Here is a 14,890-nt window from a genome sequence, read left to right as displayed (position 1 = left end):
GCTGTTTGGGGAGGTAGTCCCTTGACCAGAGCCCTCTGGGACTGAGGGGCTGCTTCGCTCAGCGGGTGTTCCTGGCCTCCAGCACAGTTGGAACAGGCTGAGCCAGCCCCAGGCTGTTTGTGGGTCAGAGGCAGTGTCACTTGCCAAAGGCAGGGTCACTCGCAGTCAAGAGTGTTTTCTTTTCTTCCTCCTCATCTTGAGATGGGTGGAGCTGCTCCCCTGCCGCCACGGGGTACCTCGCAGGAAAGTCAGCTCTTCCAGAAATGACCCTCCCATCTCCAAAGACCCTTTCCAAAGCCATCTGCGCCATGTTTGGGAAGATGCTTTCACAAAATGGGAAAATGCTTATGGTGAGTGAAAATAAGTCTAAGAACAGCATGATCTCTCATAGAGATTTTCATTTCCTACCTTTGGGGATTTCCCAAAGTTCCTACAAGCATTTGCCACATTTACCATGAGAAAAGATACCTTTTAAAAACTGTGACAACATTTTTAAGAGTCCCATCCTAACCCCTTCCTTCTGGGGAAAGTGTGGATCAGTGCTTTATTTTAACGTTCTCCGGGAGGCTGATCAATCTTCATGTCTGATTTTTGTGAGCTGAGGAGAACCAGGCGGGCTCAGGGCACCAGCTGCCATCTCTGGCACATGCCAGGGCTAGATAAATGTTTTGTTGAATGGGTGAGCAAATGACCGAATGGACAGAGGGCTGGGTGGACGGAGCTGGGCAGCTCCCAGAAGCTCCTGCAAATGGTGGGGAGAGATGCCTGGCAAGAACAGCCAGAGGCCACTGAGAACAGGGCAGCCCACCCCCACCTTCTGCCATTGCCAGGCAGTGTGCCAGTTACCAGCTCACCCCCTTCTCACTGCACACGGAACAGATGCCCACGGTGCTAAGTGGGCAAAGAGGGTCTCCCTCCCTGCCCCGTATCCCCCTTGGTATCTTTCTTCATCACAGCAGGATCTTTCTATGAGTTATTTGGATAAAAGCCTCCAGGGCCTCCCTCCTGCCTGCCCAATAAAGGCCCCACTCCCTGCCAGCACACATCAAACCAAGTCTGACTTCCCTGGAGCCCTCTCTGGTTGTCGCCTGCTCCCCACGCCCACACCCGCCCCTCGTGTCACACTCCACTCCCCTGTTCTCCCCGGAACACACGCTGGGCCTCCGCAGGCTTCACTCCGCCAGCCTGAATGCGCTTCCGGCCATGGAAACCTTTCTCTGCCTGGAAGGTTGCTGTTCATTCTTAAGACCTCATTTAAGGGTCGCCCTGAAACCTTCTCTTATTTCATCAGATAGAACTTTGCTCCCTCGTCTGTGTTCATAATTCGGCCCCAACTGCTGGCGCCACATGGGCGCACATCTGCTCACATCCTCACGTGTGCTCTTCCCTGGGCTGGAGGCTGAAGTCCTCAGCCCGCTCCTTATCATCTGTCACTCCCTGTGCCTGCCTGTGACAGGGGGTCTGAAACAAAACGGGACTGAATTGAAACTGCCCGACTCTTGGGTTGGTGTTTTTCTTCCTCCTCTCCCCTGTTCTTAGCCCCAAATAGCAGTGCTTCTCAAATGCAGCCTCCACACAGGCAGGAGCTGGAAGAGGGCCTGGTGCATCCTAAGCACCCAATAAATACTTGCTGAACGAAGATGTGAACTCCAACCTCGACTTCAACAGCCAGAACTACCTCTGTACCTGTAACAGAAGTCGTGTTTCTGGAAGGTTGGGCAAGCCAAAGGGAAGATATCCAGAAAGGCCCAGAGTGTGGTGCAGGTATCACAAAGGTAGAGAACGATGTCCTTTAATTCCTGTCGCCAAAGGAAAACACTGCATTATTCTCCTTCGCCCCCAGGGACAACTCTGTAGAGGGTCTGAGACAAAGCTGACAAAGCTGGGGGTCCCCAACAGGCAGGTGAACGCTGGAGGTCCCGGGCAAAGACTGGCTTGTCCATCTCTAGAAGGACGATCTGGGGAGCTCAACCCAAGCCTTGGGTCTTGCTACTGTAGTTCCAACAGATGCACAGCCGGGGATCTCTAGGGTGACTTCTAGCTCTGGGCTAATACGATTCTCTCTCTCTCTCTTTTTTTAAATTAAATATATATATATTTTTTGATGTGTACCATTTTAAAAGCCTTTATTGAATTTGTTACAATATTGCTTCTGTTTTGTTTTGGTTTTTTGGCCGCAAGGCAAATGTGGGATCTTAGCTCCTCAACCAGGGATCGAACACGCACCCCCTGCACTGGAAGGCAAAGTCTTAACCACTGGACCGCCAGGGAGGTCCCCTGGGCTAATACGATTCTCTCTTGGAAGTTGAAGGAGAACCCATCCCTGAATCTGAAGACAGCGCCTGAGGTCCCACACAGAAAGTACATCCCAGTGAGGACAAGAATAGCCCACCCTACTTTCCTTAGAGTTTGAAGCGCCTGTACAGAACAGGGAGTGCATCCTCATAGGCTTCTCTGATTCTCACGATGACGCTAACAAGCAGGCTGGGATCTCCATTTTACAGATGAGGAGACTTATCTGTAGAGACTTCTCTGCGGTTCGGAGGGGTAACATGCCCTGCTCCCACAGCACTCGGTGTGCCCTTTTCTGAAACACTTGTTTAAGGCCTGTTCTCTCACGAGATCACAAGCTCCAGGAGGGCAGCTCACAGCTGCTTCGTTCCTCCTCTAACTCTGGTGCTTAACACAGGGCCAGACGCACGTCCAGGCTCCTTAAACATTTACCTCCCATCTGGCATCCCCATTAGATTCTGAGTTCCATGAGAGCAGGCGCCGTGTCTGCTTCTGCTCACTGCTTCACCTTCACAGCCCAGCCTGGGGCCTGGCACGTGCTAGGGGCTCCTCCACGCAAATCGGCGCGGTGGATGAAAGGCTCAATGAATAACGCACCCAGGAACCTGTCCACCTGAACTATGTGAAGACTAAACCTCCATCCTGTTCCCTCCGCTACTCCATAAATGAAGCTCCCAGTGAAAAGGCCTGCTGAAACGCTCTAAACCTGTGTGATGGGAACAGCTGCTGGTGGGGTTTGGGTAAAGGGCTGTGAGCAGGGGAAGAAGCTGCTGGGCCTTCTACTGGCCAGAAAGAAGCTGGGCTGAAGGGCAACCTCACCAGGAGAGGCATGTCGCTGGGGGTCAGCCGGCCCCTCTCCTCAAGCTTCTGGGGTGTGGTGCAGGCCCCGTCCCCTTGCAAACCACAATGCTGGAGGATATTGCTGAAGACCTGTGAAACACAAGAGATGACTCTCCCACATCCCGTCGAGCCAGCAGCTAGACCCCCATCCTGCAGCTAGCGACTGGTGATCTGAAAACTGCTTTGGAATCTTTAGAATATATGCCAGCGTTCCTGGGACACCAGCTGAGACAGTGACCTTCTCAGAGAGCGGGGTCAGAGTGGAATCTGTGTCAAAGTGGAGTAATGGGGGCATCCTTCTTGAAGGATTGTGGTGAGGATTAAAATGACAAAATGTATGTAAATCCTATGGATATTACCTGGATAGACTGGACAAGTGTATGGTGATGAATATTTAAGAGTTACAGTCAGTAACATATGTTTTTGGATCCCCTGGAGATGGCAATTTATGGGAACTATATTGAAATAAAAGACAAATCAACAGTGAGGGGAAAACAGAGCCCATCATAAAATCATGTAAGTATTTAACTGATGGTGCTATATTTTAAGTATGCTAGCATGTAAAATTCTAAGAGTTACTGTGAACAGTGGTTATCTCTTGGTGGGATTATGGAGGGAGATTAATCTCCCTCTTTCTGTTTTTTTGTTCTTTTTTTAAAATTTTCCAAATTTTCTACAATGAACATTATTTCATCTGATTTGAGAAACATATAGGGGTATACTTAGAGGTAGATGGCTGTTGACAAACAACACAAAATGCACCCCAAGCTCTTTCTGTATGAGTGCTGGACAGCCCTTAGATTTCAGTCCTGTTCAAGAGAGGAAAGGATGAATTCAAAGGAGTGAGGTGAGGGGTGCAACACAGTGACAGTCTGGAGGTGAATCTGGGGTGGCGGGTGGGGGGGATTTCTCCCAGACTCTTCCAGGAAAGTTGAGAAACATCAGCAGGTAGGAGAAAGGCTCTGCCTCCCCTGGGCAGGGCTGAGAGCCAGTCAGTACCTGAAGGATGGTGGGCATGGTTTCATCCAGGTCATTATAGTAACTTGGCTGTTGGAGAAAGATGTTTCCTGAAAAGAGAAGAGAAAGGTAGGAATTGGGAAAAGACAGTAGGGGTGGAGAGGACACAGTACAAATGGTTGCCAGCATGTTCTGTGACCTTTCTCCCCTTTCCTAAGCCTGCCTGCACTAAAGCAGTCCTGGCCCCGCCCCGCTGGCACAGAGCTTTGGCCCAGCCTAGAAACTTCCCCGGGGTGAGGGAGGGACCTTGCTCAGTACAAGTTAACCTTTTAAGCACCTCTGCCCAGCGAATTACGTAAAAGACCCTCCCTGGTCAAACCAGCTCACCCTACCATCCCCAGGGAATGATCACACTTGGGCACTGTGCTTTGTATGACAACACTGGCTTTGTAAATAGGAGCTAGTCATCCAGGAAAATTAGGAGACAGGATCACTCTGCTCAAGAAACCTGGGTGCTACAATCCAGGAGTCTTGCCAGGCCACGCCTCTAGTAATGTGAGGAGATTCTAGGGAGAAATTTCTCTAGAAATTCTCCTACCCTCTGCTTTTGAATCTGCTAGCCATACTAATCCCTACTCCAAGGTGAGAGGCCTGCCAGGGACCTGGAGATAGATTTACCGCACATTTGCACTTATTCCTATAAAATGAAGCCCCTCTCCAAGTGTTCACTATCCTCCAAGTGCTGCTGCTGAGTGTGGAGGTTAGAGCATATGGTAACTGGAACAGAAACCAATTGTCCTGGCTGCCCAAATGGGTGGCGGAAGGGGGGAGGGAAGGAGGATCACAGCTAGCTGGGGGACAGGATGCAAAATGCCACTGCCCTTCAGAAGAGGCCTGGGTTCCTCATCCCACTACAATCCCAGGACCTAAGGCTGGCTGACTGTCAGGGTGCTCTGACCTCTAGGTGTCCTCTGTCTTTGGGCAGGTCTGTCCTCGGTTGCCTTAATGATAACCCTGCAGCCCTCACTCTATCCTGGATGATTTGAAAATGAATGAGATCAAAGGCCAGATGGGGCTGGGTGAGTAAGCAAGTCACTAGGTGGCTGGACTTTCTGTAAACACCTTCCTGGAGGCCGCTTCATTCCTTGATTCCAGAAAGCTGAGTTTTACCAGCAGGAGCTTCCTCAGCACCTCCCATCTGACCCCTCAACCTGTGAAGGTACTCCCTGACCTTCTGTGCCCACCTGCTCCTGACAGGCGGGGAGTGACTGAGCTGTCTCCCCACCCACCTCTGCTCTTCCTCATAAAACCCTCCTAGCAATATCCTCAAGGGCAAGTTTGAACTCCTGACCACGGCACAAAGGGCCTGTAAGATCTGGCTTCTGCTGGCATCTCCGGCCACCCTCTTCCCATCCCTCGAATTGCATTCTTCCCTCACACCATCCTCAACCTCACACAACGAGCCCTGTCCCCTCCCTCTGCCTGCAGTGACCTCCCAGAGCTAAGTCCACCATAAGGCAGATGTCATCCTCTCCAGGCAGAGTCTCCTGACCCAGGCATCAGGAGCAGGTCTCCTCCCATAATTCCCAGGCCACACAGTGGTCCTCACCACTCCTGGACCACCGGGAACAGGGGAAGGCACTCTTTCATAATCCTTCCCATGCTTAGGCCTGAGTAACAGGGATATTTTATAAGCATCAAAATAGATCACATTTCACAATCTACCCTTGAGGTCTTTGGAGTCTCCTTCTCCTTTATCTGATTCCAATGACATGGAAGATCTGACTTTTGATCTCTTAAAGAAATAATTTAAAAAGAAGGGACAGGAATGGCCTCCCTTGAAATATCCCTTCTCAGACTGAAGCAGTTCAGAAACCCAGGGTGGATGCAAGGTATTGTCAAACAGATCAGTGCTGTCCTCCACGGGGCCAAGGGCTCATATACTCCTGCTCTGGCAAAGCAGCTCCAAGAGAGTCTAACTGAAGGGCCCTGCTTTCACAATTACACTTGCTGATTCACAACACCAGCCTTAAGGTTGAAAAAAAGCAGGAGGCAGGGACAGGGCAAGGACTGGGCTTCTGCCCAAAGGACAGTTGGCCAGTTCCCTTGCTCCCCCCTTGTCTCCTTTGTCAACCCTCTTCCAGCTGATCTGCTTTGCTCACGAGGTTCTGTGGTGGAGAAAGTGAAGGCTGCCCTTGCTGTGTCTCATGTCTTCTGCTCAAGGGTTGGAAAGAGAGCTTGTGTGTGTGTGTGTGTGTGTGTGTGTGTGTGCGCGCGTGCGTGTTGAAGGGTGTGGAGAAGGGGCCTGCAGACGGAGAGCCAGACAGACAGACACACACACACAATATGAAGGGGCTCCTGATACCTGATCCTGCCCTCTTTTCTGTGAACCAGCCTCTGTGAGCCAAAGAAAGGGCTCTCCTTAATAAGCCAATTTAGGGTTCTCAATCTAGGGATGAGAATATTCTAAAACAGCTCAAACTCTATGAGGGAGTATGTTTTCCTGGAGACAAGCTTTCATCTGATTCTCAAAGGAGTCAGTGACCTAAAAGATTAGGAACCCTGGCAACAGGCGGAGCTCTCTCACACCACCCTTGCTTGTCTGGAAATGCGGCCAGACAGCATCTCTGCCTGGACCCTCACAGCCGTCTACAGCCCACGGACCTAATGCTGCTCTTGCCTCTACTTACAACCTGCTCCCCCACCTCAAGTTTTCTCCAGATTCGTTAAGACTCCTCCCTCCAGCTGACCTCACTAAGCCCCGCTTTACTCCCAGATGTGTCCTTTTCTGCCCCAGCAGCCCAAGCAGGCTCTCACATTCAAACCCACGCTGAAGCCCTGGCCCCCTCCACGGGCTCCCGTCACCACCCTCCCCACCTGCATGCTGCCAGATTAACCTTGTCGCCAGATGGCTCCCCACCCTGCTCCAAGCTCCTAGATGCTCCAAGCTCCTAGAGGCTCCCACAGCCTCGTCACAGTAAGAGCTCGCACTTACCAAGTGCCTGTAACGTGCCAGGCTCTGTGCTGAGCACCACCTCATATTTAATCCCCACAACCATACTACAAGTTGGTCTTCCCTTTCTTCAAGTGAGAAAACTCAGGCTTAGAGTGGCTAACTAACTTGGTCAAGGTGACACAGCTGGGACTAGAGCTGTGGATTGGGCAATTCAACTCTAGAACCTGCCTTCTTAGCCACCAAGCGATACTGCTCCCCAAGTGCCAAAGCCTGGCGTGCAGCCCTCCTTGATCCGGCCCCAGCTTCCTCCCCTGGCTCCTGCGCTGCCCTCCCAGAATGCTCCACTCCAACCAAACCGGCCTAATAATTGTTTCTCTAGCTAATCGTGCCTGCTTTTGTGCACTCATCCCAACCTCTGTCTAGAGTATAATTATTAAGGGTCTTTCCCGGGGAAAATAAAAGAAATTAACTGATGATCAGGCAATAATTAGATTTGAATGAGAAACCAGAGGTTGTTCCAATGAAAAGCTGGATATGAAATTTCATACACATTATGCTCTAATATGTTTTAAAAAAAATACAAAGAGAAAAGAGTAGAAGGGAATAATCACCAAATCATTGTCTCTGGGTGCAGGAATTTAGTAATTGCTTTCCTGTTTCTTTACACTTGATATTCTTTCAAAATTTTCTAAATTAACATATATTACCTTTATTATTGCGGTGGGGAGGTAGGAAGGAAGGGAAGAAGACATTTCTAGGGATAACTGAGCTCTGTAACTGGGCATTTGGAAGTCTCTATCTTATAATCTCAGGGTGAGGAGTGCTGACAGGGGTGTCCAGGGTGAGTAGCTCTCCGTGCCAGTCCAATGCCATGAGTGGCTATTCAAAAATGAGTCCACTGTGGCACTGTTCCCTCTGTAACTTCCCAACAAAGCTTCCGGCTCTGAGTGAACCTTCCAACCCATGGCCTCCTGATGGGATCCAACTGCTGATGTCTGTTCCCTTCACAAGCCCAAAGGGTCCTCCCTGAACTCTGCCCCCATCTGTTCTCAGCAGCAATGCAAATCTTGACATTTCTGAGGCAGCCCCATCACCCCTGAGGCAGGGAGTGGCCAAGGGTGAGAGCCTGAGAGTCAGGCCCAAGTGACATAAATCCCAGCCTGGCTACTCGTTAGTCACGGCCTCTCAGGCAAGTCCCTGACATATAACCTCAGTTTCCTTAACTGTAAATGGGGATGATGACACCACTGACATCACAGGGCGACTGGGAGGATCAACTGAGATGACATATGAGGAGCATCCGCAGAGTCACCAGTGAGCACTCAAATAACCGTTAGCTGTCGCCACCGTTCTTACTCTCATTGCCGAAGCAAACTCCCCGACTCCTTCGATTGTTTGACACATGGCCTAATGCTGACTCCAAGATCCTGGAGCAGCTGCGTGATGCCCATTTTTGTCTCCACTCCCCCACCACCACTTAGTCACTTCTTTCAGAGTTGACACACACGTCCACTAAGACATTTCCAAGCACCACCCACTGCTGCTGCTCTGAATCCCCCTGTGCTCATCCGGGCGCCCGCCTTTGGAATTTGGGGGCCATCTCTGTGCCCCCCCGCCCTGCCGCCGTCAGGCCACAGCCCCTACTCACCTATCATCTTCTGCAGCAGCGGGGAGTTGCCTTTTCCAAAGAGCACGCAGAGGTCCAGGATCTTTGGGATGTCAAACAGGAAGTTGTTGTAGAGGATTTCTCCAAAAGCAGAGGGGGAAATGAAGTGATCCTAAGGAACAGTGCAGAAAGCATGAGAGACTTTCCAAAAACATGTGCATTGCAGGGTAATAGCAAGCTCACAAGAAACAACCTTCAGGTCCATCAGCAGGGGCCTGGCTAACAGAAGCAGCTCTGTCCACACCGCGGACATGTCTGAGCCTCATGGACTGACCTGGAGCAGTGGTCACACTTCATCTTAATGTAAACAGAAGCAAAAGCTCACTATAAAACCATCAGCTGGGGAATCATTCTAAAGTATTTATGTGTAAATCACCATGATGTCTGGGATTATTTAAAATACTCCAAGAAAAACAGAAAACTCAGGGGGAGGGAGCAAACAAGATGTCTATACCTGTTGAACCCAGGTAATGGGTACATGGGAGTCATTATACTTTTGTGTATATTTGAAAATTTCCATGTAACAAGTTAAAAAAACAAAAAAGCAAGATACTATTTTTAAAATAAATATGTGCGCACACACACACACATTGAAAGGAAAAAAGTTTCCTGAAGGAACATGCACCTTGACAGTGGTCATTTTGAGGGGAGGGAGTTTTGTGGATGACTTTCATAATCTACAAAATATTTCTGTTATGTTTGAGTTGTTCAGAGACAGCATTATTATTTTTAAAATCAGGGGGAAAAAAGTAAAGGTTTTTAAAAAGCACATACGGGTCCCTCTAAAAACTCAGAACCAATGTATTCGCCCTCTGACGCACAAGGAGGGCATAGTCACGCGCCACCTGGCACAGGGCCTTCGGCTCCCCATCGATGAAAACATTGGGTGTAACGCAGGCGACCCGGTGACTTAGAGGATAAGGGAGGTGGCACAGATTTCTTCCCCAATGGTGGGAATAAAAGCAGAGGGGAGACAGAGGAAACATGATACTTCCAGAGCCTTCCTTCCCAGGGCTGAGAGCCTGGCACAGAGGTGTCAGGTGGCGGTGGTGACCTGTCACGGGATCCGGGGCTTACTTTGGATTCCTTGTGAGTGGACATGCGAAGGAAGGTGAGAAAAACACTTCGGTGGAGGCGCTTCTCCATGTCAACGACCTCAGGGGCCGGGGCCACCCAATCGTCGAACTTTCGGGGGACATAGTGCAGGTAGGAGTCCAGGCACTTCTGCAGAGTCTCGTCGAAGACAACCTAAGCCAGGCGACAGAGGACAGCAAGGGCTCGTCACTGAGGCCCAAGGGCGTGTGGGTGGACTGTGCAGGGCTCACGGCCCATCAGCCCTGGCCTGTGGCAAACACTCCAACCCCAAGGGACCGAAGAGGTATAAATGAGCCGAGGGCTAAACACGAGTTTCTAAAAATGACGTGTTGGAAGGCGTTGTGTAAACATCACTAAGACTGTGATACAAGTCAGAGCAATCCAAACCACAATTTGCTGTTAAGGATCCAGTGTAAGAAGCAGAGAAAAAAAGCATCTCCTGGGAGAGAAAAACAACAGCACCCAACCAATGGCATGTCATGTGCTTTGTCTTAGCGTGAATTTTGATAGAATGTTACCTGGCACCAGAATTTATCGTGAGGCAGGGCCAGGAGCCAGTCGAGGTCATTGGCTACGAAGGTGGCGCGTTCCAGGTACTCCTCCACTAGGGCGGGAATGTTGTCTTTAGGGGGCGGTTTGTATAACACAAAATACCGGTCTGCCTTCTGCTCGGGGTGCTACGGATCCAAAAACCACGTGTTAACGTGGCAGAGGTTAGTCAGTGAGGGCCCATTTGCCAACCCACAGCAATGACAACACTGGGCTGTTCCAACCAGTGACCCTCAAGCATAAAGAACTGAGTGTCTCTGACAAAGGGGGCTTGGTTGCAGCCAGGGAACACCAGGCGGGCATTAAATACCATGTTTTTTGGAGAATATTTAATGACATGGGGAAAGGTTAAGGGAAGAAAAAGCAGGACACAAACCTCTCTATTTTATAACCAGTTTGGGGAGTAAAAAAAAAAGTACACATATTTAACACATTCACACACTGGTACAGATTTTTTTTTAAAGTGTGTGTGTGGGGGGCAACCCCTCAAAGCTCACAGTGGCTGTCTCTAGTGGAAGGGATTATGACTTGACTATATTTTCCCATTAAAAAAAAGAACATGTATTATTTTTTAAATTATTTTTTAAATCATACAAGTGAGGCATGAGCATCCTTTCTTTCAAAAACTCACAATAGTACAGAAAGGTGAGTTGCCTGGCCCATACCCCCAGCCCCTGTGTCAACCCAGAGGTAACCCCTCACCATTCCCTGAGCATCCTCACAGACCTTTTCTAAGTATTAACATTAAAATGTGCCCATATGAGGCATTTCTTTGGACCCATTTTCATCTTTCTGACACAAACAGTATCATACTGTACATATCACTGTGCTATACCCTTTGTATAATCAGAAAAAAACCTCAGTATTTTTTTTAAAAGATGCTAATCAGGTAATTGCAGGTCTCAGCTTAGCATCACAAGCTCTCTCTTCCAACCCTTACCTTGCCATGAACAAATCTTACTTTGTTCACCATAAAGAAGAGAAGATGAGCTCAGTTTTCTCCTCTGACTACATAAGGGCTGCTTTCTCTTGGGGAGGGGGGGAGGTGATAACAGGAAGAAGGCTGGGCTGCGTCTCAGCTATTATCAACCACAATCCACCCACTTCCAGGTCTGTCAATCCAGGGGGCACAGGAAAACCACAGCTGATTGGTCAGTCTCCTCGAGAACCACCTACACCTCCCAACTGCCTAACGCAAGTTTGCAAACTGTGGAGTCTTTGAGTCCCGCAGGATTCCTTGGGGGTCACCTGCCAGGCGGGTCTTCAGGACCCCTCCCATTTAAATCATAATTTATACAAAAGGAATCCTGCTGCCTGAAACAAATCCAAAACTACTCTCTAGGCCCTAATTTCATCTCCTTGGTTTTCGAGTTCCCCTCCTGCCTTTGTCTGTCGACATCTCACCTCTTAGGTCACTTCTCAGGCCAGGCTACTCACCCCACTCACCCAACAGACACACACATACACACACCCCTGAGAGTCTACCTCCCTACAATCCTACACATTTACTGACACCCTGCTGCGCACATGAAGAAAGGCATCCTCTACAGAGGGGAAGATGCACATCTAAGCTATCAAATGAGCACAACACAGACAGCTCAAACCCGGCAGAGAGACTGTGAGAGGGCAACAGGTGATTAACTGCGCCTGGAGGACGAGGGGCCGCTTCCCAGGGCCGGCAGCATCTGAGCTGGCCCTTGGAGGATGAAAAGGATTTTTAGGTGGAAAACACAGTATTTTTATGGAGGCATAAAAATGGGCCATTTAAAAAAAAAAAGGGTACAGACTGCACCAGGTGGTGGGAGATGGATTTGGAGGGAGAGATGCTGGAAGGATAATAAAAGCCGTCACTCACGGAGGACCTGCCCTGTGCCGGCTGCTGAGTAGGCCTGTCCCCCAGCCCATTTCTTTTTTACCTAGAACAACTATTTCAAAGGGAGACAGTATTCTCCCCATTTTACAGAGGAGGAAACCAAGACTCAGTCAGATTCAGCAACTTTGCCAAGGTCACAGGGCTAAGGAAGCAATTGAGGCAGGATCTGAACCAAACCTGACACTGCAGACCTACTAAATGACCTAAGGTACCACGTGTCACCCTGGTCTCACTGCTCATCCTTCTCACCCCAGCTCTGACCTCACCTCCTCCAGGAAGTCTCCCAAGTCCCACCCTGACTAGGTTAGGGGTTTCACCTGGGCTCCCCAACACCTGCACTCTATGCTTCCCCGACTGTAGCACTTGTTAAACTGTATCAGAAGTGCTTGCAGATCCGTGGTTGCTGTGGAAGGGGACAGAGGAAGGGACAGATTATAGGGGGGGCACCAGGACACTTTCGGGAGTAGTAGAAATGTTCATTATCTTTTTTTTTCTGGCCACACCACACAGCATGTGGAACCTCCCCGACCAGGGGTACCAGGGATCGAACCCGTACCCCCTGCAGTGGAAGTGCAGAGTCTTAACCACTGGACCACCATGAAGTCCAGAAATGTTCATTATCTTGATTATGGTGATGGTTTCATGGGTGTATGCAGATGTCAAAACCAATCAGATCGTATACTTTAAATAAATACATGCAGTTTATTGTCCTCCAATGATACCTCAATAAAGTGATACAAAAGGGAGGGCCTGCCTTCTCCTTCTCCCCCAGTACCCTGCAGGTCTCTGGAGGGAGTCTGAGTCTTGCTCACCACAGCAGTCCCAACCCCTAGAACAGTGCCTGGCATCGAGCAGACTCTCCATGTACATTTGCTGATTGAACAAAGGAATGCATGGAGGTAATGAAGGACCAGATCCTGTCAGGGTCTCTGAAGGACCTTCAATGCCACGCTCAAGAGTAGGGGCCATTGGGGGACTTCCCTGGTGGTCCAGTGGTTAAGACTCCATGCTCCCAATGCAGGGGGCATGGATTCGATCCCTGGACAGGGAACTAAGATCCCACATGCCGCATGGTGCAGCCAAAAAAGAAAAAAAAAAAAAAAATGAGTAGGGGGCATGGAAGATTCCAGGGCAAGGAGCAGCAGGCTCCAACTGTATCTTCCACTCTTCAGGCCTGGCTTAGGTCCCACTTGCTGCATGAAGCTTTCTGAACATTCTCTGCCCATCAAACTTCTGCTCTGTTTATCCTGATAAGAAACTATTCTGGACTGTTCTCCAAATGCTCCACTTATACGAGTCTTGTCTTTCTCAAGAGCCCATTCACCCACTTTGGCCCAAGACTTGATTTCTTTTGGATCTTCAATAGTAAGTATGTGCATCTGCACGGTAACTACTCAATAAACATTAGCTTCAGCTATCACTCTGCAGAGGCAGCATGATGGCTGTCCCTTTGCTGGAGATCTTCTTCTCCCAAGTTGGGACTAAAGAGACAAATACAGGGCGGGTACATCTCTGAGGACAATCTTTCAGGAGCTTCTGGTGGCCTGCAGCACAGCCAAAAGACTGCTCCTCAATCAAACAGCTGTCTTCCTTAGCTTGTCCCTCTTCCCACCCTACACCCCATTCATAATGCCGCTGTCACCGTCACAGCTGTCATCACCGTCTTCATTGAGTGCTCACTATGTCCTAGGTTCACTGCTAATTCACAGGCATCTCATTTAATCCTCACAACCACCCCAGCAAGGCTGGTTCTACTGTTACCCTGTTTTGGATCCTGAGGCTTAGAGATGTTAAGTAACTTGCCCAAAGTCACAGGGCCAAGTCTGTGTGACATTAAACACAAAGCCGGGCTCCTTAACTCTGCTTCCACCCCAGGTGGTTTGTGTAGGAGTCAGGCTCTCAGGAGTCCAGGCCAATAGACACAGGTCGTCCTGCCAGGTCCATCCTCCTCCCATTGCTCTGCCCGGCTATTGCTTACTCACCCTTCAATACCCAGTTCAGGATCCCCCTCTTTCTGGAAGGAGTTCCTGGCAGTGTGTGCTCTCCCACCACCCTAAGACCTCCCCGTACCCATAAACCCCGCTGGTCTGGATCAGCAGCCTGGACTTCCTTCCCTCATATCCTGATCATGCTGCAGAGAACTACCAGTCTGCTTTCTCCCCTCAAGGGCAGGAACCATGTCTTTTCTCTTTGTAGCTCCAGTGCCTGTCACAAAGCGTGGCTAGGGTCCTTGACTCATTTACTGAATGTCTCCTGAGAGCTACTACGTGCCTGGCACTGGAAAACCAGAACAAAGGGAAGGGCCCGGTCCCTGCTCCCACGGAGCCCACAGTCTAGCAGCCCAGGTGTCCAGTACGTGGGGAAGGACTGAGGTGGGAAATCAGACCCAAGGAACCCGTCTCCACCAGTGCCGACCAACAGAACCTCTGCAGTGACGGAACTGCTCTAGACCTGGTCCGTGCTGGCCAATACAGTAGGCTCTCACCACATGGGACTATTTTAACCTAAATGAACTAAAACTAAATTAAAAATCCAGTTCCTCAGTTGAACTAGCCACAATTTCAAGAGCTCAACCACCACACGTGGTGAACAGCTAACATATTGGACAGAACAGTTCTCAATTTTCTGATTAATAACCCCCTTACATAAAAAGATTATGAAT

The 14,890-nt window shown here is 49.7% G+C and overlaps 1 protein-coding gene across 6 annotated transcripts in view; it reads right to left on the bottom strand.

Annotated features, from left to right (window-relative positions):
* The window catches only part of ASCC2 (activating signal cointegrator 1 complex subunit 2), a 41,564-nt gene that overhangs the window by 21,034 nt on the left and 5,640 nt on the right, over positions 1-14,890 (bottom strand). For 3 of the 6 annotated variants that reach the window (XM_030860762.2, XM_070046947.1, XM_060310248.1), the window contains 6 exons: positions 10,325-10,483; positions 9,789-9,959; positions 8,694-8,823; positions 4,132-4,199; positions 3,112-3,222; positions 1,687-1,799 (listed from right to left, as the gene is read on the bottom strand). In XM_030860762.2, coding sequence (XP_030716622.1) covers positions 1,687-1,799; positions 3,112-3,222; positions 4,132-4,199; positions 8,694-8,823; positions 9,789-9,959; positions 10,325-10,483 — 752 coding nt within the window. The remainder of the gene's footprint in view (positions 1-1,686; positions 1,800-3,111; positions 3,223-4,131; positions 4,200-8,693; positions 8,824-9,788; positions 9,960-10,324; positions 10,484-14,890) is intronic. The other 3 variants (XM_070046948.1, XM_070046949.1, XM_060310251.1) reach the window with 1 other exon arrangement.

Source organism: Globicephala melas, chromosome 13 (assembly GCF_963455315.2).
Source record: "Globicephala melas chromosome 13, mGloMel1.2, whole genome shotgun sequence".
In the NCBI taxonomy this organism is placed as follows: domain Eukaryota; kingdom Metazoa; phylum Chordata; class Mammalia; order Artiodactyla; family Delphinidae; genus Globicephala; species Globicephala melas.
The sequence above is the reverse complement of the archived record's forward strand: the minus strand, read 5'-3'. Positions and strand labels throughout refer to the sequence as shown.